The following is a 25,914-nucleotide window of genomic DNA, read 5'->3' as shown; positions in this document are numbered from 1 at the left end:
GTTGGTGGTGACCTTTGAGATTGTGGGAAGGTGACTTGATGGTGTGAGTGTGTATGTGTGTCTTAGCGCATGGCCATCCCTCCCTCTGAGCAAGGGCTTTCAGACTCCTGCCTGAGGCCCCGGGGGCAAGCCTTGCACCCAAGTCCATGCCTCCTGTCCATCGGCTGTTCCCAGCTCTGGGGGGAGCCAAGGTGAGGGTGCCAAGGGAAGATGTGAACACAGCCTGGCCCAGCCTAGCCACTTTGCCCTCAGAGGCCGGAAGAACAGTAGTGAAGCTGGCGTTTGAGTTTTGTTTACCGGGGCTGATTGCAAATCCTCTATTTTTTTCCACTTGATTTCCAGCCATCTATTTTCCTGCCTAAGATCTTGAGTTGCTTACAGTAAATCTCATACAGGCTTTCATGCTTACCTAGCTCCACTGCTTTCCAAACCACACGGCCTAGAACTTTCCCCAGCAGGCTCTCAAAAGTCCCAAAGATGCTTGGGGCCCCGGGGTCGGAGGCCAGCTCAGAGCCAGACCTGCACAGTCCCCTGGGAAGCCAGCAGTGATTTGGGGCCAGGCACAATGGGGGGCTCCGGAAATGCCCACTGAGTGGCTGAGGCCCAGCTGGTGGGGGAACGGCTTGTGAAGAGACCTTTTTCAGGCCTCACAACCCATGGCACTCAGGGCAGTAGCATTGTGGGCCATCCAAAAGCAATCTTGAAAGTCCAAAATAGGCAGTAGTTTGTCATCTGCTGAAGTAATTTTTGAGGATCACAAGCAGGGCCCTGAGCGTGAGGGGCAGCACCCACACCGGGGTGGCTTTGTGGCTCTCTCGGTAACGTTCTCCAGGAGAGGAAAAAATAACAGCACTGTTTAGTTCTTTGTGGAAATAGCCCTGAGAGAAAGCCAACCGTGAGTGTTGGTGATACAGAGGCAAGTGACAGAAACTTGAATCCTAGCCAGTGTAAGCAGAAAACAGCACTATTAATTGATTCGTATCAAAGCCCAGGGCTTTAGGAGTGGCTGGATCCAGGAACCAGGCAGCGTCTTTGGGACATGGCATCCCTCCTTCTGTCCCATCATGCTTCTTTCCTCCATCACAGCTGTGTTCTCAGGAGGGCCCTGCTGCATGGTGGGCTTCGGTGAGACCTGTGGAGAGGAAGCCCCCCTGCTTTTTTTTTTTTTTTTTTAAGATTTTATTTATTTCAGAAAGAGAAAGGCAGAGGGAGAGGAAGAAGCTGACTCCCCACTGAGCAGGGAGCCCAACATGGGGCTTCATCCCAGGACCCCGGGATCACCACCTGAGCCAGAGCCAGACAATTAACCCACCGAGCCACCCAGACGCCCTAAGGAAGCCCTTTCTCCAGTGCCCCTCAGCCTGCTGGCAGCCGTGACCCCATTTGTGATACCTCATGGTGCCCAGGCTTAGGCTGCCCCCCTTATGGGGCATGTGAACACAGAGGGCCCAGAAGGCAGGCAGAACCCACAGAGGCGGGACCACTCTGACTGGGAAAGAAGTGGGTTGTCTAGTCAGGAACTGGGAGCTTGGAATTTATCAAGGAATGTGATACCAGGTATGAGTTTGGGAGTGGATCAGATCTGGGCCTTAATTGAGGCCCCCACAGGATTTCCTCAGAAACAAGGGTGGGGTATGCCTGAGGGCAACAGGTCCACCGGGGAACACTGAGTCTCCTGTGGCTGAGGGGTGCAGCTCAGCCCAGGCTACACTCGGGCAGAGCTAGGAGGGTCTCCTGACTCTTGGTGCCTCTAGCACTTGCCACTTACCCAAGGGCTAGACTTCCATGTTCCTCGAAGGGCTTGGGCATCCAAAGAAAGAGGATGGGCCTTGGGAGGAAGGAGAGGTAATTAACTTTTCGGAAGAATCTTCTGTTCCAGGCCAACTTCAGTCGCTTGGGTGGGAAGCTTCCTTCTGGCTAACTCCGCACCCCTCCTGGGATTCAGCTTCTGGAGGCTATTCCATCTGGGCCTTCCTTGTAGCTTCTTCTGGGGTGGGTGTGGGCCAGGCTTACATAATTTAGGGCCCGTTTGCTGTGCATCTGCAAAAGAAGAGCCCAGTTCTGGGAGCTGGGGGCCCAAGGGACATGACATACCTCTGGCCGTCAAAGTCCTTGCTGCCCAGAAGGACAAGGCTGGAATGGGTGGGTGCTCTGAGGAAGGGGCCGGCTGAGGAGAGATGGGCACATCTGTCCCGGGGTGAGGGAGGTGTCTTTATAGAAGAGGCAACATTTATCAGGGCTCTGAGGGGTATATGGGAAGGGTTGGGAAGGAGTGGGAAGGAAGGTGCCAGCGCGTGGGGAGAGGTCTAGCGGGTGGTGAGTTGGAAGGCAGCTTGGGAAGGGCTGGGGCACCTCTCTGTCCCCTTCCTTCCTCCAGGCTGGCTCCTTTCTCTCCATCCTGCACCTTGCCCTCCCTCCTGGGGTCCCTACCTCTCCCCTTCCTGTCCTGGCCCCTGCCTGGAGAGTGGCAGCCACAGCCAGCCCCTCCACAGAGGAGCTCTGTGCTGTTTGTGGGGCCCTCACGGCAATAGCTCTTTGAGGTGCCTGTTGTTATCCCCATCAGGAGATGACATCCTGAAGGCTCAGAGAAGGAAAGCAATTTGCAGAAGGTCACACAGGGCAGGTGGCAGCAGGGGCCTGCCACGCAGGTGTCCTGACCCATCGCCCACTCCCTACAGGCTTTCCTGGGAAAACAGTCCATATCCGCTCTACCCAAGTCCTTTTTAGATATTCATAGCTCCATTTCGGCCGCTTGCAGGCCTCCATTTATTCTGGGTTCTTGGCTGTGACACGAGCAGCTGAGGTTGCGGGAATCGTGACCTCTTGGTCATTGTGTTTGTAGTTGTTGTTATTGTTGTTATCGTAGGAAAAAGGAAGTGACATTTACCAAATGCCAGATGCTTTATATAGTTCACCTTGCTCTTCCAGCAGTCTATAGTAGAGGGAGGCACTGTCCCACCTCCCCCTGCAGCCTCAGAGAGGGGGACAGCCAGTAAGTAGCAGGAACTGGATTCAAATCCAGGGCCCCCTGCCCAGGAGCTCAGGTTCTCCTCGTTATTCCACCACCACCCTTCTCACTACTGATTGGTCCTCAAAAGTCAGTAGAATTCCCAAGGGAGGGGGCAGCAGGGAGGCCCAGCCAGAGTGGGGTGTGGTGGTACTCCTGGGGCCTGGGGCCTTGGGGTCAGGTGAAGAGGAGGTGGCTGGCCAGATCCTCCCGGGTTAATTACCACCTATTTTAGGCATGATGTTTTAAACATCAGAGTCACAAACCAGGCACACTTGTTCACATCCCAGAAGGTCCCTGGACACCCCTGGCTCCTGTCCTCTGGTTTTCTAAATAAAGACATAGGCTGGGAGAGAGATAGACAGGGATTTGCCTGAGGTTAACTCAGCCCATCTGAGGCTGAGCTGGCCGCTGATCCCACTTCGTGGACATTGATTTTAGGTGAGTGGCTTTGACGATGGACTGGAACCATGTCTCTAGACCACTTAGACCTACTTTATTCTTATTCAGAAACATCTGTACCAGATGCCCAGATTCACATGTTCAGATGGACATTGGGGAGGCTTAGGGTGAAGGAATAAGCTGTGCCCCAGCCAGGGAGGTGGGGACCAGAAGTGGAGCTTCAGGGCTCCCTGACCTGCTTGGGGGCTGGCCAGCCAGGCTGAATATCCCATATTTCAGGCCACAGTGGACACTGTGTGATGCTGGCGCCAGGGGCGCTGTCCTGGCCGGCCAACTGACTATATGATCACAAGACCACACGTCCCTTCTCCTTTCTGGGCCTCAGTAACCCCCTTGGTGAAATGGAGATGGCGATTCGTGCTCTTCTGGCCTCATGAGGCTTCAGAAAGGACGGTGGACCTGAAAGTGAGCTTCCAGGTTCTGCAGAGTCAAGGCTCAAGCCCTGTACACTGCTCAGTGGCAGAATGTCTGCCCTTGGAGGTGTGTGATGAGGGGCGACTGGAGGGAGCAGCAGCGCTCTAGCCCAGCTTCCCATGCTCAGTCTGGCCTGAAACCTGTCCCTTGCCTCGGCCTGCTTGTGTTCGTGTGCTAGGCATCTGTTTTCCCTGCTGCAAACAGCTCAGCCCCAAGGTCTCTGCCAACCCCCTGCATCTTCTTTGTTCCACTTCTTGGTGCAGTGCGGGGTCTCTGGGAACTTTCTGTGGGGTCCAGCTGGGAGAAGTAGGCCTTGCTGGCATCCTAGGCAGAGGTCTCTGTTCCTCTAACTCTGGATGCTTCTGCAGCGAGCTGTCCCTCCGACCGTGGTCCACGTTCTGGCCCTTGGCTCCCAGAATGCTGAGGAGGAGTGGTGGTGGCAGGATAGCCAAGGGCCCAGCCAATCCTTGTAAGTTTCCCTTATGGCAAGTCTGCTCAGGCTCCTCCCACGCTGTGCTTCTCAGAATCCAAAATCCTGGCAAACTCCTGCTCCCTGAAGGGGTCCCCTGTGTGCATAATAGCCTCAGGGCGCAGGCTTCATCAGTCTGAGGCTGCCCCTGGCTCCTGTCACCCAGCCTGGTAGCTGGCCTCAGGCTGTGTGGAAATTTTTTAGGGCCCAGCATTGTCCAGTCCCCAGGTAGCCCGGGGAAGGGACAGCCTGCCCTTTGGACTGAACAACATCAGTCCCAGGGAAGTCCTCAAAGCTGGTGGCTCAGAAGCTCCGTGAGTATGGGGACCTCAGAGCCCAGGCAACCCTATCCCTCATTCAGCCCCTGCTCCCAGGATGCTGCATGACCTTGGAGACCTGGGGGTTCCCCAGAGGGGCTACAGGAGCTGGAAGAGGGGAAAGGATGGGGTGCCTTCAGCCAGAGCAGCTCTGCCTTAATGTCTTGTGCATCTGGCTTCTGCCTAGAAGATGACATTTGAAGAAAGAGCTCTGAGTCTAAACAGACGGGGGAGGCCGCCTGGTATGTGTTTGCTAGGGCAGCCGTCACAAGCACCCACAGCCTAAGTCGCTTTAACAGCAGAAACTGCCAGGTCTGGGGGCTGGAAGTCCAAGATCAAGGTGTCGGCAGGGTTGTTTTCCCCGGAGGCCTCTCTCTTGGGCCTGTGGGTGGCTGCCTGCTTCTGTGGCCTCACTTGGTCTTTCCTCTGCCAGCTCACTTGGTCACTTGGTCTTTCCTCTGCCATCCTCTTCCTGCAGGGACCCATTCAGACGGGATTAGGGCCACCCGAATGGGCTCGGGGAACTTAAATCACCCCTTGAAAGGCCCTCAGAGCAGAGCCACATTCTGAGGTACCGGGGTCAGGGCCTCAGCATACAAATTTGGGGGTGACACAGTTTAGCCCCAAACACCATGCATCTTGTGTTACAAAGGGGGAGACTGAGGCCCACAGAGGAGAGTATGGCCACCACAGGGCTGGCTGGGGCTGGAACTCCAACCTGCTTACAGCCCTGCCCTTTGAACTGCCCTCTCTCTAGGCAGGGCAGAGGCCATTTTTCCTTTGCTCAAGGACTCCTCACACTCCGCTCTCCAGGGAATTCCCCTAAAGGGAGGTCTGGGCATCTAGATTTGCCAAAGTTGTAAATCTCTTAAGCCGTAAGCTGCTCCCTGGCGTCTGGCGAATGCCCTAATGTGAAACGCAGACGTTCCTCCCTTTCAAGCTCCGTGCTCACTCCTGAACTTCCCATCGTGTTTGCACCTAAGGATGCAATTACCATTTCCTGCCATTGTCCTCTCTGCTTGTCCCTCCGCTCTCGGCTGACGCAGGCTCTCAAACCCGCTGGGTGAGCACGAGGCTGTGAGATTATGGAGATCGGACCGCTTCTGAAAGCTTTGGGCTGGCTCGGGACCAGCGATGCTTATCAGTCCACCCAGGACTCCTTTGAGGTTATTTTCTTCTCTTCAGAAGATGCCTGTATATGCGGCAAAAAGCGTTTCCATCAATTCTTCTGCCTGAGCTAGCGCCAGTTGAGCGCTGCCTTGGGCCATTTGACGCCCCCACCGGCTCCTTCCCAGGCCCCCTGGGCTGTCTCTGGTGGGTGAGCCCCCTAGTCCCTCCCCAGGCCCCCCAGGCCCCCATGCTTCTCCACCAGGTCCCCACAGTGCCAACACGGCCCATTTTCCCATGTGGACCACAGACCGTCCCCATTTGTCCACGGTTATTAAAAACCACAAGAAAGCATTTCTCCAGCAAAGGTCACGGAGCTTGAGTTTCTTAACTTGTTTGGGAAGGATACGGGGACCAGGGTGTTTTAGGTTTGTGGACTTATGGCAGATCTTAGATTTAAAGCATAAAATTGAGACCAGGTTTCTCTTCTCTTCCACTAAAAGGGAAAACAAACATCGTGATTGCTGAGCCCTTTCCTCTGGGTTGTCTGTCTGTGGTCTCTTTGGGGTGGGGCCAGAGGGGGCAGGCCGGGCCGCTGGGCATGAGCTGCAGCCTCCTGTCTCCCGCAGCGATGCCCTTGTGAGTCTTTCCATGTCTGTAAAATATAGTAACCCTTATTCTGCCAGGGGCAGGACTGTATTCCGTGGATGCTGGCTCCTTTCCTGTTCACTTGTCCACGGTTCTGTGGCCGGCAAGAACACTTGGTCTCCCGAAGGATTTACATGGGGGTAGGGAAAAGGAGTTGTGTCCTGGTGGGGGACTTTCTAGATTGTCAGAGAGTGTTGAGGTTCATGGAGGGCTGGGCTTGCCTCCTTTTGCCAGGCTCCCCAACGACAGAGCCACACTGATGATGACTTCTGGTCCCCAGCTCTGTACAGCCCTAAGAAATCAGCTCCTTCTGGTTTGAGGGATGTGTTTTGGCCAAGGAGCTTTTTACCTCATGACTTCTGGGGGGCTCCCTTCTGAGGGTAGAGCCGTTGTGGTGACCTGGGGTCAGGAGAGCACCGGCCTCCAAGACGGGCCGCGGGATCCTCCATTGACTCCATAGGCCAAAAGCCCCGTGCCCTGGGCAAGTCAGTGCTGCTCCGAGCCTTGGTTTTCTCTCAATGTCTGGGGAACCGTGTGTGTCCAGGGCCTGGTACACGGTCTGTGCCCAGGTGGCACGGCTATTATTATAGGACTCCCATCGCTCCCATTGAACAGACTTGCAGGCTGAGGCCTAGAGACGGACGGGGATGTCCCAGTGCCCATGCTGGTAAGTGGCAGTTGGGCTGTGAATGCGGGATGCTGGACTGCAAACACAGGGGCCTGTCACCTCCCTGCGTGTCGGTAGTGGCCCCAGGGAGGCCAGAGTGGAGGTCACAGCCCAGAACAGAGTGAGCGTGGGCTAAGGAACCCTGGGTTGGCCCACATCCAGAATTCTGGGCCTCAGCCTGGACCCCGAGAGGAGCCCCTGGTCCCCTAGTGAGGTTTGCCCAGAGGCCCGAGTCAGGCAAAGGTGTGCTGATACCACTTCTCTTCTGTCTTCTAGTGTCCGCCAGGACTTCGATGTCCCCACCAGCCACCTGATTGGAGCACACGGATACTGCACCCAGGTCGCGGTTGCCGAGGGTCACTGGGCATTGGGTGCTTCTTATCCTTCCTCCCCTCTTCTTTCCTTGCCACCCCCCCCCCCCCACCGCCCAGCCCTCTCCTGGTGGTTTTCATGTGCCAAACTCTCTGTCATGGAGACCTAGAAAGGCCACTCATCTCAGCTTCCGCTCCAGGGGTCTTGCTGTGCCCGATCTGTGTGCTTGGCACTGCAGGGGAGGGGGGATGCCAGGGATAGAGCCAGGTGCTGCACAGCCCAGAGCCCCAGCCCGAGCCCTGGGGACAGACTGGGGGCTCTGGGCCAGCTGGCGCCATGAGGGCCATGAGGGCCACGGCATCCTTTGTATTTGCACAGGGCACCATCTTGCCAATGACCCTCCCTGAACTGTGTGGATCTTCTTCCCCTCCCCAAGCCTCAGTTCTCTTGTTTCTAGAATGAGGAGTTTAGGCTAGACCAATGCTTCTTAAACTTTGATGGGCGCATGAACCCCCCGAGAGTCCTGTTGAAAAGCAGGCTCAGATCCAGTGGGTCTGGTCTGGGGCCTGATGTTCTGAATTGCTCACAGGCTTCCCGGAGAAGGTGATGCTGCCCGTCCATGGACCACACTTTGAGTAGCAAGGGGCTACGTGTCCACTAAGCTTTGCCACTGTGTTGATTTTGAGTCTTGCAGCAGCAACAGCCTATTTCCCCTTTCTCCCCCATTTCAAGAGGGCTTCTTCCTGTGCCAAGGAAGGTTTGAGACAGACGGGGAGCAGGAGCCTTCTCCCCCTTGAAAACCAGATGGGAAAAATTGAACCTATCTGAAAGGGGCCGCGCCTTTCTTAGACGCTGCTGCCCCCGAGGTGCAGTATCTCAGAGCAGACATTTCCTCCAAATTCTTTCTCATTTCCTCTGCAAGGACACAATGGGGCCCCTTCGCTATCTCCCTCCAATGGGGTTCCCTCCGTGGTCATCACAGGGAGCCTCTTTTACTGTCACAAGGGCAGGGGTCTTGGTGTTGACGGAGGGCTTTATTCACCCAGGCATGTCTTTTATAATTCAGGGGAAAACACTTCTGTGAACTCTTCCCTCCAGAGCTGATGCTGGGAAAGGCCTCTCCTGGCCATTCCCACATACTGTGGGGCCGTTGCTGCCTGCTGGCCGGCCACGCACGCTGCTCCATCAGGGTGGGTCTAATGGGGCGTGCTGCCTGCCCAGGTGGGCTCACTTGGTTCCCTCCCCAGTGGCACAGTGGGCACTTAGCGGCCAACATTCCTCTGGAATCTCTGCGGCCAGGCGGTCCCCCGCGGGTAACAAATGCAGGGAGAGGGAAGGACACCAGGGAGGATGCTGGAAAATGTGGGTGGAAATCCCCTCCCATCGGGGGGGCCCCGGGGTCCCCATTCCTCACAGGAGGGTGGACCCTTCAATGCCCTGCTAAAGGAAGGGCCCGTCCTACCATGTTGATGCAGGAGGCGCTGGCAGGAACAGGACTCCCCGTGTCACTGATCTCTGGGTTCTGGAGTCAGCAGGCTTGTCGGCCTGTGACACAAGTTACAGGGCCCCTGGATACGTGACGCCACTTGGCCAACAAGGCGGGGACAGATCTGGAACCCAGCCTGGGGCTTCCTCGCCTCTGCCTGTCTGCCTCTGCAGGCCTCCTCTCTCCCTCCTCTGCTCAAAGACCCCACCATTGCCCACGAAATCCAAATAAGCCCTAGAGCTGCCTTCTTGGTGTTCACACCATTGTCCGCTTCCTGGCGTTGATAATGGGCGCTGGCTGTGTAAGATGTTATCATTGGGGGAAGCTGGGTGAAGGGTGCACAGGAACTCTCTGTACTATTTTTACAAATTCTTTTGAGTCTATAATTATTTCATAATAAAAAAGTTTATGAAAAAAATGCCATCTTTCGAGACCCACCCCAATGTGGCTTCTCCACAGAGTGGCTCTGACTCAGCCATGGAGTCCTGTGCCTGCCTGGCCCAGAGGCCTCTGAGCTCGTATTTTTGTATTCCCAGTCACATCCTACATTGTGCCTCAGCCGCACAGGGACGCACCTGATCCCTGCCCTCGGCATGGAGCCCGAGGTCAGGAGCCATTCTTACCCTCCAGCAGTCTCCTGCTGCCACTTAGCCTCAGTGAGTGTCTGTGCGATCAAGGTCACACTGAGTTCCTAGAGTCGCTTGACTGGGAACCGCTGGCAGTTTTCCCTGATGGCTGGTGGGAACTCCAAATCCCAGCCCTCTTGTGATCTGGGGCTCTCTCCCTCCTTGCTTTCCTTCCTTTCCACCCTTTTTTTTTTGTCCCCAATCTCCCTTGGACAAGCCTTTCCCCTTTCTTTCATCTACAGGAACTCGTCAATCTGCTCCTGACCGGGAAAGCCGTGTCCAATGTTTTCAACGACGTCGTGGAGCTGGATTCTGGGAACGGGAACATCACTCTGCTCAAGGGCATTGGTGCGCGCAGTGACGTCGGGTTCTTATCTCTCTTCGAGCACTACAACGTGTGCCAGGTACTGGGGCGCAGGGCTCCGGAGACAGAGGGGCCTGGCTCCCTAGGACTGGAGAGAAGGAAGGCAGGGAAAGGGAAGCTCCACTCTGGTTTCCAGACCTGGTCACAATTTGGTCCAGTCTCAATCACGGAGGGTTTGGGAAGAAATAGCACTTGGCTGCCATTGAGTTTTAGCATGAAATTCCCGCCCAAAGCCAGCCGGTGCCATGTTCTGGGAAAGGTTGTTTCAAAGGGACTCCTAGGGATTTCTAGGGGAACTGTGGGTCAGAGCAGATGCAGTTGGGGTATGTGTGTGTGTGTGTTGCCCACTCTACTCCACTAATCCCATCTTAACTAGTTAGTCTACAACTACCCGAATTGCAAGTAAGATCATGTTCTAGGGGCTAGGATCTCCGTGTATCTTTTTGGGGGGCCAGTTCCACCCTAACAGGCCACTCGATCTGTTTGCTAGTGTACTGCCCCCTCTCCTTCCTCTCTCCCTGCAGCCAGGGTCTTGAGAAGGTCTGGGCCCCTGGCAAAGTCAGGCAGGGTTAGGTGACAGCATGTCTCTGCAGGGCGGGTGGTTGTTCCTGTCTAGCCTGCTGTTAGACCCTCTATGAGCCTCTGTCTTCATGTCTTCAGAGAAGACATTGTTCTCTAGCTGGTTTCATGGTGCCCTTCTGGCACGATCACGAGTTCAGGCTGCCGTCCCGTTGATAATGGGCCATGTGGTGCAGCCTCCGCCCCAGGTCCTGCCCCTGAGGACAGGAAGCCGAGTCCTGGGCTCCACAGACTTGGGGAGAACAGAATGGTAGTGGCTCCCTGATTTGCTGGTGTCAGGAGGGAGCCCAGGAATGCAGCTACGTGGGCCTGGAGAAGTACCAGGGCTCCTGAGCGCCCGGCCCTGGGTGGGCTCTAGAAGCATTTGGCCTGAAATTCCATGGGCTGAGAGAGGTTACCTTGGCCAGGCTCATGGAATCCCTGGGCTTACCGTGCGTGAGCCCTGGTTTTACTCTTGTGTTGAGGGTGTGGGTCAAAAAGTAAACTATTTTCCTTTGGTCTGTGGAGGGTAGTTGATGGGAACATCAGTTGGGGGTCATCCTTCCCTTGGAATAAAATGCTGATTGAAGAAATTCAGGCCCTACAATGATCCAAATTCTTGAATCCACACAGGAACCCACCCCCTGCCCCCAGCATACACACACACTATTATACGGTTGGCTGAAGACTGAAGCTTGTATCTTGCAGCAAGAGGATGTTTGCTCCTCTGCTTTGGTGCTGCGGGATCTCTGAGAAAGGACGAAGGACGCTCAGGCCTTCTCTCTGCCCTAGAACTCACTGAGGACTGGGCCTTTGAAGGAAAAGGCAGAGGTCTGGCAGTAGAGACAAAGCCTGTCCTCCCCCTTACCTCCGCCTGTCATCTCCTCTGTCACTGAACTCCTCTGGACCTACATGGTTGGCCATGTTGGCTGTGGAGGGAATCCAGGAAGCGTTAGCACCCACACTCAGAGCTGGGCCCCTTCCATGGGGCAGCAGCAGTGTGGCCCCAGGGAAGGTCTGGCATTTAGGACAGCTCGTGGCATGGCACCCAAGATGGGACTGTTCCTTTAAGGTTTAGGCTTTCTCTCACAGATGGCAGATGCGGGCCCGCCTGTCATTCACCCTGTCTGGGGCTTCTCACGGCAGCCTCTGGCTGGGAGCCTGGTTCTAGGGCCCTCACTGAGTATGTGGGGGCTGGGGGTGAGGGAGGTCCCGTCTGTCAGTGAGCTTATTAGATGACCCGCACTCTGGACGTGTCTGGGGGGAAGAAGAGGAAGCTCTGGGCCAAGAAGTGCACCGTCTACTGAACTAGCCGGCCTCCAGCCCCAGCCTGGCTGTGTGTTCTGGTCCTCCATGGGCTCGCCATGGTCTTGCTCATTAGAACTACGCCTCCATCTCACCACCCCAGAGCTCACTAATGAGCTTACCACCCCCTTCCAGTCCTTCCCTGAAGCCACTGTGACCTCTAACATTAGAGTAGATTGACTCACGTCATTCTTTTGCTTCACACCTGTCAGTGGTTTCCCCATCCTCTGAGGCCATTAGGGGCTGAATTATGTCCCCTCACAGATTCACATGTTGAAGTCCTAGTATGAAGAGCCTCAGAATGTGTCTGTATTTGGAAACAGGGCCTGTAAGAAGTGATTACGTTAAAATAAGGTCCTTAGGGTGACCCTTAATCCAGTTGAGTAGTGTCCTTATAAGAAGAGGGAATTCGGAACCAGACAGGTTCAGACGGAAGACCACATGAAGAAACAGGGAGGAGACGGCTATCGGCAGCCAAGGAGAGAGGCCTCGGGAGAAACCTGCCCACACCTTGATCTTGGACCTCCAGCCTCCAGGCCTTTGAGGAAACAAATTTCTGTTGTTTAAGCCACCTGGTCTGTGGAACTTTCTTCTGCTGGCCTCAGCTAACTAATGCAGGGACTAAGAGCCCAAACTTAGCATAGCCTACGAGGCCGGATTAGACCTGTTCCCTCCCTTCACATTTTGACTTAAATGTGTCACCTCCTAAGGGAAGCCTGTCCTGACCTCATCAATCCATCTGAATAGGGACTGCTCTCATGGTCCCCTGCCACCTGGTCCCTCTCCAATACAGAATCTTACTGCTTTCTTTCACAGGCCTCCCCTTGGTTTCAAGTGTCATGGTTTATTGCTTTTGAGATGCAAACTTTGTGTGCATTTGAACATCTCTGGGATTTTGAGGCACTCTTGGAATCGCTGACGGTGTCAGACTTTAGCTGCCAGCTTGCTTTCTTCATGAAACAAACAATTATGGTGACTCTGATGGCATCTTAGATTCGGGGCAGGGCAGTGCAAATGTGTCTGTATGATTATTTGATTACTATCTGCCTTCCCGATTAATCCAGGGAGTCCCCCCCCCCAAGGACAAGACTGGTCCTGCTTCCTTCCTTGCTGTACCCCCATCACTGAGCGTAATGTCCGGGACTGAAACACAAGTCATGTTGAAGGACAGTCACCCTCAGAGATGACAGACGGCAACTCTGCTGGCAATCAAGTGTTCATTCTTTTTAAATTAGGGCTTCTAAGCTGGCAGTCCGCAGGGAGGTGTGGGGGCATTCACTCGTCTCACCCCTACAAAAGATTTGAGAATCCCCCTTTAGAAGTGACTCCTAATCGTGCCCTCTGTTCCCCTGCCGAAGGAAAGCCTCAGACTGTCCTGCAGGAAATGTGCCCCCACCCTCCTTCTTTGCCGCGGGCCTTTGGTTAGCTACCTCGGAACCCAGAGGAAGTTAATTTCATCTTTGGAAAATGTCACCCACTTGGAGGGGGCTCCTGAATGAGAAAACTCATTTATAAAATCTCTGGGCAGCTTTTTTTTTTCCCCCCATAATCTTTTGACCGTTTAATAAATGGCAGGCTGCCCTTTTGTCCCCTCTCCTGGAAAATTCAGGGTGGCTGATTATGCAGACGCCTGCCCTCTGGCAGGTTGCACGGCTCTTTTTCCTGCAGTAAATGAGCCCTGGGTCCCCGAGAAGGCTCCCTATTCGAGGTGAGGCCCTCACCAGAAAAGTTTGAGCCCGGAATGGGAGCCAAGTTTGCAGTGGGGTTTAGGCACGTCTGGCCACGTCCTCTGAGGTATCTATTTCCCCCACATCCACCAAGGAGAGGGCTCTGGAATCACGTTTTAATGTCACGAGGGGCTGGGTTGAGGGCCCTACTGGCCAGGTGGGGGTGGGGCAGGGCAGGACATTTGGAAAATGAGAAAACGGACACCTTATAAAGATCGCCATCCTACCCCCTGGAGGAGGCCACTGTTTGTGGGCAAGTTTTTCCTAGGGACCTAAGCGCAGGTTTCCTGTCCGAGATACCCCAGTTTAGAGTCAGCTCCCAGGAGGGGCTCCAGGGGGCCCCAGGAAGACCGCTCGGCCACTCTCCTGTGACAGGCCGGAGAAAGTATGCCCTTCTCCCCACTGGAAAAATAATTCCCATTCTTTCCTTAATCCGCAGGCTGTGGCTGTAAATACCTGAGCATGCAAACATCTCCCTGGGGCTGGTGGGGATTAGGCCAAAATCAGCCTGGTCCATGGCACGCACGGAGCCGAATAAACCAGAGCCCGGGGTTGGGAGAGGAGCAGCCCCAGGGAGTCACAGGTGACTGGGAGAGAGCTCAGAGAGCCTGATGGGCAGAGCCAGCCAGACCTCTGCGCAGGACTTTGCAGAGGGCCCCTGCTGCTCCTCTGCCCTAAACACTCCCCTGCCCTAAAGCAGCAGCAGTGAGGGTCCTGGGGCATGTTCCGTGCCATCTGCCTTCCCTGAACACCCCTCTGCGGGGAGCTTTTCAAGGGAGTCTCTGATCAGAAAGTCCCAGCTCCTTATCCTCCTCTTCCCCCGCGCTCTTTCCCGAATGCCCTGCTAGTCCCCGGATGGATGATTCTGGGCATTCCTTCCTGGCACCCCCACAACAGACTGCTCACCCCTCTCCCGTCGCCCTGTGGCTCCAAGCCCACCTATCTTCAAGGTAAAGTCCTAACTAGTTCAAGTTCCACTTCATGCATGAGGACCCTCACTCGTCAAACATTTGCTCATGTTGGCTTCTAACCCCTGCCCCTGGTGCTAAGGGCACAGACTGGTGCTTGGGAGGCAGGTTGGCCTCCCTCTTGGTGAGGCTGTGATGTGCTGCAGGAGGGCAGGCAGGTACTGGGTACCTAGCACCTGTTACATAGTAGCCCCCACCCAGGAGCTAGAGGGTGATTCATGCTCCTGGTTGGCTCATTTGGGTGATGCAGAACCTGGAAGGGGAGGAGAGGTGTCCCAGCACTCTAGATGGGGGATGGGGGTGCCCAGGCACAGGGGCCAGCCGTGCTGGCGTGTTTGAGGACTGGTGAGAGGCTGGTGCGGCTGCTGGGTGTGGCTGTGGAAGAACCAGTGGGGAGGTCATCATCTGGGGAGGAGCGGCTGGCTGCAGAGGAGCTTTCTCAGGCAGGCTGGGCAGCCCTGTGAGCCAGCCAAGTATGGGAGAGGAAGCAGTGTGGGTGCCCGGGGTTTCAGGCCGGCATACCTCACAGCCTGACCGTGGGTGAGGGGAAGCCCCTGAGAGAGGCGGGCATGGCTCTGGGGGACAAGCCGTGTCTGTGAGCAGCCCAAGGGACTCGCAGTCTGGTTCAGAGTCCGGGACCCCCCTCTGGTATCTCTGAGGTCAGCCCAACCCAGGTTAGCCGGAACATGCTGGGGCCCTTTCTCTGGGGCTAGCAACGGCAACTCTGTCTGCGCTGCATCCCTCTTGCAGGTGGGCTGTTTCCTGAAGACGCCGAGGTTCCCCATCTGGGTGGTGTGCAGCGAGAGCCACTTCAGCGTCCTCTTCAGCCTGCAGCCAGAGCTCCTGCGGGACTGGAGGGCCGAGAGGCTCTTCGACCTGTACTATTACGATGGCCTGGCCAACCAGCAGGAGCAGATCCGGCTGACCGTTGGTGCGCCATCCCCACCGGCCCGCGTCTCCTCGGGGCGGGCAGAGAACAACACAGGCCCTCAGACCTGTGTCCACACTGGGGAATCAGAGAGCGTGTGTTGGTGTATCCTCCTACCGGAGGAGAGCCAGAGCAGGGCCTTGAGAAGCTGGTAGCATTAGAGGTGTACGGTAGAGTTGAGAACTCAGAGTAGGGAGCCCTGAATACCATGCTGAGAAGTTCGGATTTTCTTCTATGGGCAATGAGGAGCCATGGAAGATTTTAGAGCAGGAGAAGGATAGGATCAGATGAGTTTTAGAAAGAATGATGCTGGTGGCTGACGGGGAGCAGGAGGGTGGGGTGGAGACCGGAGGTGTGAGGTGTGAGGAGAGAGCTGTGGTCCAGAGGAGAAGCAGTGGGACAGGGACAAGGGTGGGTCCGGTCAAGATGAGAAGCAGAGCAGGTGCTAGAACAGTCAGGTCCCAGGAGCTGGGTTGTTGGTGCTGACCCACAAGTTCAGACCCCGGGCTAATGAGTGTGTGTGTGTGTGTGTGTCTCTCTCTCCCGGCCCCCAGACACCACCCAGACCATCCCTGAGGACAGAGACAATGACCTCGTCCCACCCATCGAGCTCTGCATCAGAACCAGGTGAGTCAGGTCTGTCTCTGGCTCTGGAAGCTCACCTAAGTGCCTGGGAGGTATGGTGGCTAGGGTGGTCGTACCCACCGGAAGGAGGGTGGGTTTCGGGATTGCCCCAATCAAGAGTCTGTGGTGAGGCAGGCCTTCCACAGAATGGAAAGGCGCAGGGCTTTGGGCTTGTTTGTACGTAGCCTTTCGTGGTCTCTGTGGCTCAAGTGGAGAAGTGTGTGGTCTGTGTGATGTGACTGTGTCTTCAGACAGCTTCTGGGGCTGCCCCTGTGGCAGGGGTGGGGGGAATGCGTAGGTGTTTCTTGAGGCTCATCCTTGCTCATGGCGATCCCTGGCACCTGCAGTGAGTGCTGTGAGGTCCGGTAAGGAGGGAGGACAGGGAGGATACAGGTGGGAGAGGGGATGGGAGGAGTTTGAGCAGGATGGGAAGGGGAGAGGGCCTAGCTCCTCTGCGGTCCCCAGGGGGTCGCCCTGAGATGGCTTCCTGTGGCAGCAGCACCCTCTGTGTCCAGGAGGAGCAGACCCACTCGTTCTGTTGGTGTGGGTCGGGCCCTCTGAACCCCGAGGTGCCCTAGAGCCTCAGACACACGGTGGGAGGTCCTTGACTCCCCTATTCCAGCTCAGGCTCAGGGTGTGTTGGGGCTCCCTTCACTCAGGATCCCACTGACTGGACCCCAGGGCTGGAAACAGTACTCTGGGGGGCTGTGGGGTCGGAGCTCTGGTCCCATTCCCGCACCCCCCACTCCCCTCACCCTCCCAACCCCCACCCACACCGCAGCCTCAGGCAGGCCCTTCACAAAACCTTTGTGGAATGACTCTGGAGGCCTCAGATGCAGTGGGAGGAGCAAGTTGGGGAGGATGGAGGTCTGCATTCCAGTACCTTCTGGGGAAGTGCTAGAACTTGCACGTGGTCCGTGGGGGTTCTAGAGTTTGAATCCTTTCCACTCTTCACCCGTGTGTCCCTCACACTGTCAGCTGTAAGACTGGTAAAATGGAGAGCCCGGCGTGGGGCTGTTGTGAGAGCACCTGGTATTCCACCAGGTGCTCTGTAAACAGCTCTCACGGGTAGTGTCTTAGTGACCCCGGGCCGCAGTGTGACCTCAGACGGAACCTCATGTCCCCAACTGTGAAGTGATTAACTTGGGGTGCAGGACATGGATACTGCTGGGGCTCTGACCACCTGCATCCCAGGCGTTTCGCTCGCAGCCTTGGGCTGCTGCCCAGCCAAAGGTTCATGAGCCCTTGACTGGAGCCTCGGTCACAGCGGAAACCCCAGGGAGGGAATGTGGGAGATGCTGGGACATCCTCATTAGACCCCATCTATTCGTCCATCTGTTCATCCGTCCTCCTGCCTGCCCACCGAGCCAGGGACAAAGCATTCTTGTGGGGTCATGTGCTGGCTTTTCTTTCGTCGGGCGGATTAAGGGCCCAAGCAGGTCGCTTTCCTTTCATGTACAAAGGGCCACTCATTCCAGGTGATGAGAGAAGGGCAACACTGGAAAGAGAAGGTGACACTGGCCTTGGCACCCTCCTCAGGACGGGGTGAGAGGCCACAGGGCATCCTTCCTGCAGGTGGGCCTCCCAAGCAGGGCTGTGGACCACACCCTGGGCACAGGCTCCGCCCATCTCCCCGACTCCAAAGACTTTCAACTGTCTCTGTAGGAGATGTGGGGGACCACCACCTGGGACCTCTCCAACAGCCCCATCTGGAATCACTCCTCTTGTCCCAAGAATGGTTCCACTGCAGGACTCACCAGTACCTCCAGCTCAGGGGTTGGACATTCTGGGCTCAGCCCTAACTGTCCAGTGCTTAGCAGTAACTTGGGGCTCTGTTTTGTCGGGGAGCTCAGTCCAGGGTCATCTGAGCATGAGCATGGGCCGGGAGCATCTCTTCCTCTTCTGTCAGCTGTCCTCTTCTCCCAGGGCTCCTCCATCCCAGTTGTCACTGTGTGCAGTGAAATGATGGGGGAAAATGGGGTCGCTGCCTATAGCCAAGAGCCATCCCTTGGCCTGGGGCATATGGTCCATAGGCTGAGTCTCTGCCCTGCCCTTTTCTGTCCCTGCTCACTATCAGTGTGTGGCTCTAGCCGTGCTTCCTAGTCCTTTGTCACAGATAGAAAATCACATTTGTGCAGCACACAGGGTTCAGAACAACTGGCCTGGCGGCTCTGTGGGCCCAGACTCCACCTAGCCCCTGATGGATGTGGGGATCAGTACTCTGATATACCTGTCTCCATCTGTGGTTCAGCCATTGGGAAGAGTATGATCCTCAGACTTCAGAAGGCATCCCTGAAGGATATGGTAGAGCACACATCAGTGAGTCCTACCCCCATGGGTTCTGGTTCAGTAGCTAGGTGGGGCCTGGGAATTGGCATATCTGGGGAGTTCCTGGGAATTGCTGGTGCTGCTGTCCCAGGACCACACTCAGAACTTCTGGTGCCAAGTAAGGGTAGCATCTACCCCTCTGTGGCCCTTTCTGGCTGTCTTGTAAGTTAGATGTCAGGTGAAGTGCTGAGCCTCAAGCATCTGGCCTGTTGTAATACTCTGGGCCAGGGGTCCTTCCTTGCTGGCCCTGGGGGCAGCCCCACCCCATCCCCCACCTTCCCCCAGGTAGGAGTATCCATCCTCTGCTAGGACTTTCCTAAAACCAGCTGTCTGCCTCTCTTATGACCTCTACGACCTGCCCCACCATGGTGGGCCCACCTGGGATGTTAATGTGGTGAGATTTTTCCCAGCATCATTCTCAGAAAAGCTAAGTGGGTGAGTGGATAGTGGGAATGCTGGATCCCCCCCCTCCCTCCAGTACCCATCAGATAACATACCACTGTAATGGGAAACAGCAGGCCCGGCCTCCTGGAATCCTGTTCCAAGGGGTTGGATTACAAAGGCTTTGCGTTTTGTTTTCATCCCAGATTCTCGAACAAAGGGAGAAACTTGGGAAAGTGGCCTTCAAGGTCAGTGAAGACCCTGGGGAGAAAGGGCCCTGCCTCTTGGGGGATGAGCCCTGCTGCCCATAGGAGGTCCCCACCCTGACAGGAAGGGGGTACATGTGGCGTCATGGCCTGAACTCAGGCCACATCTCGGGTCATTACCGCAAGATGACCAGACCCCTGGGCCCATCACTTCAACCTCATGGAATCCCTGGGCTGGACTCCATGGAAGAAACAGCCAGATGAGACTCTAGGTTCTTGCTCTGGGAGAGTTCACAATTGAATAGAAGTCAAGTTCATGATCCACTCTCTCCTAATCCAGGCAGAAATGTGCTGCCTACCCTTAAACCTAGCTCTCTTGCCTGCTAAGGACATCTGATGCTCACCCCGACCCAGCACGGAGCATACCACACCCCTGGCCATCTGGAAGCTTGCTGAGGTCCACGGAAAGGCCCTTAGACACTACCTGAGATGGCCCTTCCTTTCACATGTCAGGGTATGCGAAGCGGAGCTCTGTGCCCCAGGCCATACCTTGAGTCACAAACAGTGCAGGTCCTGAAGCTTAGGCTTGCATTGTCCCAGCCCAGGGGAAGGTCACTGAGCGGTCAGTATGATTTCCCGCCACCTGGCTTTGTTACCACAGTGACATTACACAAGAGCGGACTGTTGGTTTTGCTTCTGGGGAAGAGCACCCTAAGTCGAATGATCCCAGGTCCCATGCCATCTCTGCTCTCAAATGTGACCCGCGTCTGGACCTCAGGGAGTCTCCCATTACCTACCCTCATGTCAGGAATGTGGGGTCTGTCCACCACCCCCCTCACCGCCCCCCCCCCACCCCACGCAATTCCCGCTGCTCTCTGACCATCTCAGCAAAAACAGACTCATTTATGGTGATTTCCAAACAAGACACACACTGTGACCTCTCGAGCTTCCAGCCTAGCCAGAGTGGGAGAGAATGAAACAGTTGTCAGTGGTCCAGAGGAAAGAGGAAAGAACACATAACCAGGGCCTGGGGCTGGGCCACAGATGTTTCTGTTTGGAGGCTCAGACAAGAAATTGAAAATATAATTTCAGCTGGGAACAGTGCCTTCCAGGGGCTGGAGCTGAGTGCCCAGGTCCGTCAGCTGTACCCCCACCCACTGGGGGAGGGGGCTGCTATGCCAGTCTTCATGCCTCAGCTGATACACTTCTTGCCCAGGTACCCTGTCCACAGTGTCTCTCACCCACCAAAAGAGGGTTTCCTGGGTGCTCCCTTGGCCCCAGCTGATCTCTTCTGATTCCCTGCCCCACAACCTGCACACACACTTGCCTGCTGTGTTCCTCACCCTGGTTAGGTTCACAGAACACTCAACACCATGATGCAGTACCTCCACTGGCTCTGTTGCGTCACGTTGTATGACCTCCAGAAGGCTTGGTTCTGTTCCACACCTCAGTTTCCTCATCTGTTGAGGGGTAGAAGGATCCCTTCCTCGAGCTGTTACGAGGTTGAAAAAAGAGAGGCAGAAGCATTCCCTTTCCTTTGGAGACCATTGGGGTGCACGTGCGTGTGTGGGAGAAGGGATAGTCAGGAGGAGGCACAAGGGAAGGGACAAGAGAGGACAAGGGCCATGGGCTGGGCTCTGTGACTGCCTGGGTCAAAGGCAAGAGAGACCGCAGTGTGAACGAAGATGCTTCCGCCCTGGGCCCCTGGAGCCCCAGAAGGAATAGCCGCTGGGCAGGGCTGTGTTCATTTAGTGGCACTTGGCCCTGAGTTGTCTTGGAGGGGACAGAGGCCAGTGATACCAGCTCTGTCCTTGAGGGGCTCACAGTCTCATTGGGGGAGGAAGACCCTATGACAATATGGCGCTGAGAGAGGACCCCCCCAGGCTGCTTGGGGGTCAGAACACACTTCTAGAAGGAGGAATCTTGGATCTGATCCTGAAGAATTGTGGGTGGGGATGAGGGATGGTTGTTCCGGGTGGAGGGCACAGCACAGGCGAATGCCCCCAAGGGAGGGATAGCCTATGGGGTTCATTCCAGAATCTTCTGCTTCCCGTGGCTAGAGTACAGGAAGTGGAACTTGCACAAAAGGATACTTGCCTGGAAGCCCATAGTGAGCAAGAGTTCTGTGGTGTATTTCTACTGGTCAGCTCTGGTGAGACCTTTAAAACCTGGCCTGTGCCCTTCTCTTGGCTGATACCAGCTCTACTAGGCATCTGTCTCCAGGATACACTAGTGTCATCAATGCTGAAAGTCTGTGGAGCGGGCAACCCCTGCTCAGCTGTGGTTTTTGGCCCTGGGGAGGGAAGGGCCTCATTTGTGGCCCTGAGATGGGCCCTCTTTGTGATGCTGAGCCTCCCTAAGCTCTAAGGACCACAGCATCTTCTTGGAGCTCGACTGCTAAGCCAGTGGTCCTCAGCCACTGGGTTATCTTGTGCCCCAGGGACTATTTGGCAATGTTGGGAGACATCTTTTGGGTATCACGGCTGAGGGGAGGAGGGTACTAAAAATCCCACAATGCACAAGACAGCCCCAGAATAAAAATTATCCCGCAATGTCAGTGGTCTGAGGTCAAGAAATCCTGCTGGGAACTCTTATGCTCAGCCTCCTGAACTAACCCTGGGAGAGTGAGCTTTCATTCTGCCCGCTGTGCTGTCTGCGGGTCCGTTTCATCCCTGCCCTCCCCTGCCTGCCCCTAATTGCATACACAGAGCTCTGTTTACTGTCCTTGTAATTGGCCATGGACTTTCCTACCAGGGAACCATTCATCCTCACACAAGCACAGCACCCCCATGTCTCAGCTCTTGCCATTTAAATAATATCTCTGCTTTGATTTTGTATCAACTGTAAACTACATTTCTCTGCTGTTTCTAATACTTTCCCCCTCATTGGTACCTGTTAGCTGGGTGGGTTAGTTACTATGGTAAAAAGCCTCAAAACTAAGCGTTAACTCCCACCACCTAACTGTAAGATCCAGTGACTGTTGGAATGGCATGGATGTCTCTAGTAGTAGAGAGATGTGACTCACCCCTGCACTGAAGTCAAACCCCATGTTGCCAGGATCTGAGCTGTTTGCAAATGGGGAGCTCATAGAAGGAACTTCTCTCTGCCTGTCAGAGTGCGGAGGGTGAAGGCTGGGAGGGGTGGGGAGGGATGAGAGAAGGGTTTGGGGACCAGGTTGAAGTTAGACCTTATGGTAACAAGAAATCTGACGGACTTCTGACTCCCGCCCCACACCCCCACCCCTGCCCATTCTTACCACGACTGGGACAGGAAACCACTCTGGTCTGGGCAATAGTTTTCCCTTTGCAGTCTGGGACCCTGATGCCTGCCTGGAGCTAGGCAACGGGCAGAATGTCGCTCTCATCCATGTCTCCTTTCTGATGCTTTCCCAGGGGTCTGGATTCAGGATATAGACCTAGTGTGTAAGACTTTGATAAGAAACTTACAGAGGCTGATACTCACCTATAAATCTTAATAGAGCAATAAAAGATTTTAGTGACATGATTCAAAACTGCAAAGATGAGGAACAGAGAAATAAAATTGAAAATCTCATGTTGCATGGTAGAGTTGATGAAGCCCCAGGTCACATTGCCACGTATTGCGGACGCACTATTGACACACTTGGCACAGTAAGTCTGCCTAGTCCCTGGGAACCCATGGTCAGCACCATGCCTTCCCAGCGGGCCTTACCTCCAGATCCTGCTCAGCTGTGTGACTGAGCGCTTCATCTGTCTTCCCTACTGGCTGCACCTGTAGGGGCCACCCTGTGACATCATCAGGCCCCAGCATCAAACAGTGCAGGCAGTAGCTGCTTGATGACCAAGGCGTGGTCTGACTTCCAGCCATGTTGATGATCTCCAGATACAGTCACATTGCCTCTTCCTCAAGCAGTGACAGACACTTTGATGCCAGTGGAGCCCCTCAAAGTGGCCCAGCCCCGGAGCACCTAATAGATCCCTCTAGATCTGCCCCAGGGCTGACCTGTAGCAGCTCAGGAAATAGTCGAAAGCAAGCGGACACCACAGAATCACTTAAGTCCCCCCCACAGAATCACTTAAGTTCCCCCCACCCCGTCGGGGGAGCAATGGCGCCGACCATTTCCATGACTGACAGTTAAGGGGAGGCAGGGTCGGTGGACAAGCACAGGAGGGCTATGTGTCTCATTACAGGTTGTGTTTGGAGTGCGTCTTGCTAAGGTTGGTCTTCCAGCACTTAGTCCGGAGAAAACGCCGAGGAATGTGTCCAAAATTTTTTGCACATCCAGACCCGCTTCTGAGCATCTGTGACCAGAAGGCTCTCCTGGGTCCGATGGCTCAGGTGTGAAGGGTATCTCCCAGGCTTTTACACAGGAAGGAAAGGGTTGGTTGTCAAAAAGTCCTACCACCCCATTTGAGTGGGCTCTCTTGCTGTCACAAGGCATCATCCATAACACTGAAGAGCGACACAGAGGTAGTTTGGAAGGACTAGTTTCCTAAAACAGTGTTAACAGTCTTGGCTTGGCAGGTTTTCTCCTACCGTCTATCCGTTTCAGCCTTTTATGCTGAGGATTTTAACAGAAAGATGCAATTCAGCATTAATATACAGTCTGGATAAAAATGTTTCACAACGCAGGGCAGGGCTGCATCTTGTGTCTGGACTGTGACAAACACTAAATTCCCATATTCCTTCTATCCTCACAGTGGGTGGGTGGGGGTCGGAGTCGAGCGGGATAGTAATTGTTCCAAAACAGACGATAGGCCAAGTATCTCCCACACCAAACCCTTCCATGGGAGCAAGACACACAGAAATACCACCACGATTTTTTGTCTTCAAATGATGAGAAATCTTTTGGCTCCTTTGAAGAGGAAGAAGCTGGTCAAAGGTGTGCAAAAAATTCAACAGAAGAAAATACAGTCTTTACAGATGCCAGGAAGGTGCCTATAATCAAGAGGAAAGTAATTTGGTAAGAGCAGAGTGAGTACGAGTTCCGTTGCCTCTGGAAGGCTGTCCCTCTCCATCGAAAAGCCAGAGACATTGGTGTGGCCACTGAAGCAAGGCACGGGTCGTGAAGAAAGACAAAGAGCAGAAGCCTGAGGAAGGAAGGAGAAAGAAGTCCAGAGGGAGCCTGCGCTCTTCATAAAGGTGGAGAAGGTTGGGTTTACAACCAACCACTGCTGAAACATCGTGGGCCTTCTGAGCGATCGGTCAGGAGGTGTTCCCGTCTTCCCCTGGGAGACCCTGTTCACTTGCCTGTCGAGGCTCCCACCTCAGGCAGCTGGGACTCTCCAAAGCAGGAGCACAGTTAAAATGAGAAAAACTTCCTTCCCTCCACCCCCTTCTGTTGGCCATTGACGGATTGACTTCTGTCAGAAGAAAAACATCAGGTTTTGAAAAAGTGTGCTCCCTCCGCTAGCCTCAACATTGCGAAAAGCATTTCAGGAGCCTGGGTTCGAACCCTGCACCCTAGCACTGCTGTTGAGGTAGATGCCACATCTGCTTCCAAAGTTCCTGGATCTCAGGACGGATGTGTATCTCTTCGATACCCAGGATCAGGTCTTGCAGGAACATTCCATCCGCTAGAAATGTGATCCTCCTGGGCTGCTTTAGAAAACGAGTGTACCGTGTATTCAAGTCATATGCTAGGGCGTGCCTGGATGGCTCGGTCAGTTAAGCATCTGACTCTTAATGTAGGCTCCAGTCATGATTTCGGGGTCATGAGATTCAGCCCTGTGCTGGGCTCCACACTGGACGTGAGCCTGCTTAGGATTCTCTCTCTCTGTCTCTGCTTACCCTCCCCCCACGCACTCAAAAATACATAAGTGAATAAAAATTTTTAAAAAATTAAGTGTTGGGTCATTTTGTGGTTATCATCTCCACTAACTTTTATTTTGGAATTGGACTGGTATTAAAATTGTATCTAGCCCATTAAATGATACTGCTTCTTAAGACTTCATCAAATAATTTAAAAAAATGCAAATCTGTGTTTTACTGAGCTGCTTCCAGCCCTTCACTGGCTTCTCGTGGCTCTCAAAGCAAAGCCCAGAATCCTTCGGAGGCTCCCAGGTCCTGTGTGGTGCCTCCTTGCCTGCTTCCTGCCGTGGGCCACACCTCTCTCCCGCCTTCTCTAGGCTCCGGCACCTGGAACCCTCCAGGATTCTCCCTATCTGGATCTTCCCATGTGCTGTCAAGTCCACCATGAGGCACCCTGGGAGGTGGCTGTGTCCTCGGGCACGTGGACCACACCCATCAGCTCAGGGCCCTGCAGTGCTAGGCACACAGCAGGCTCTCGATAAACACTTGTGGCAAGAACGAATGAATGAACGAATGAATGTCCTGCCCCTTCTATCTTCTCCTGGGCTCTCTGGGGTTTTAGGTATGTTTGTGTTTCATGGGGGCCTGGTGTATAGGTTTGTGTGTGATGTGGAGAGGCAAAGTAGGGAGGTTAGAACCAGAAATCCTCAAAGCCCTTAAGACAGGACCTTCGGGTAAGTGAGGGCAAGAGATGGTTCCCGTGTGGGCCTGGGCAGCTCTGACTCTTTACCTGCTACTCTGCTTGTAGGTGGAAGGGGGCAGCGGTGAACTGGAACGGCTCAGACCCCATCTTGTGACCCTTCCTGTGGGTAAGCCTATGGCTCCACCACTCATCACTGGGGGTGACACCTGAGCCCCAGGCCTCAGGGACAAGTCTCTCAGAAGAGTGTCACCCCACTCTGGGCCAGCAGTGCTGCGGAAGCATCCAGAACCTTCCTGCCCCTTCCATGAAGGGCCCCCAGGACTGTGATGAGGGCCCAGAGTGCTGCTTACGGCTCCCTCCCAGCTGAGCCATGACTGCCAAGGATGGGACTGCCTGTGTGCTTTTTGTCTGCATCCCTCCCCTGCTCCCCACTGGGCCACCTGTCCCCTCGTCAAGCCTGTGATACAGTCAGCCTGGGCACCCTGAGCTCCTTATTTCTGGTGGTTGGCGTTCTATAAAGCAGGAGTCAAACCCCAGCTGAGGAGGAAAGAGTCGTTTGTTCTGTTGTGGCAAAAGA

At 54.9% G+C, this 25,914-nt stretch overlaps 1 protein-coding gene across 3 annotated transcripts in view; it reads left to right on the top strand.

The window, feature by feature from the left end:
• MINDY4 (MINDY lysine 48 deubiquitinase 4) overlaps positions 1–25,914 on the top strand; it is a 102,702-nt gene that overhangs the window by 75,231 nt on the left and 1,557 nt on the right. The window contains exons 14-18 of one of the 3 annotated variants that reach the window (XM_082692480.1): positions 7,368–7,431; positions 9,758–9,919; positions 15,188–15,368; positions 15,920–15,992; positions 25,443–25,503. In XM_082692480.1, coding sequence (XP_082548606.1) covers positions 7,368–7,431; positions 9,758–9,919; positions 15,188–15,368; positions 15,920–15,992; positions 25,443–25,491 — 529 coding nt within the window. In that variant the 3' untranslated portion in view covers positions 25,492–25,503. Of the gene's footprint in view, positions 1–7,367; positions 7,432–9,757; positions 9,920–15,187; positions 15,369–15,919; positions 15,993–23,073; positions 23,486–25,442; positions 25,874–25,914 lie in introns of those variants that run through there. The other 2 variants (XM_082692479.1, XM_082692478.1) reach the window with 2 other exon arrangements.

Source organism: Mustela nivalis (genome assembly GCF_964662115.1).
Source record: "Mustela nivalis genome assembly, chromosome: 12".
Taxonomy (NCBI): domain Eukaryota; kingdom Metazoa; phylum Chordata; class Mammalia; order Carnivora; family Mustelidae; genus Mustela; species Mustela nivalis.
The sequence above is the reverse complement of the archived record's forward strand: the minus strand, read 5'-3'. Positions and strand labels throughout refer to the sequence as shown.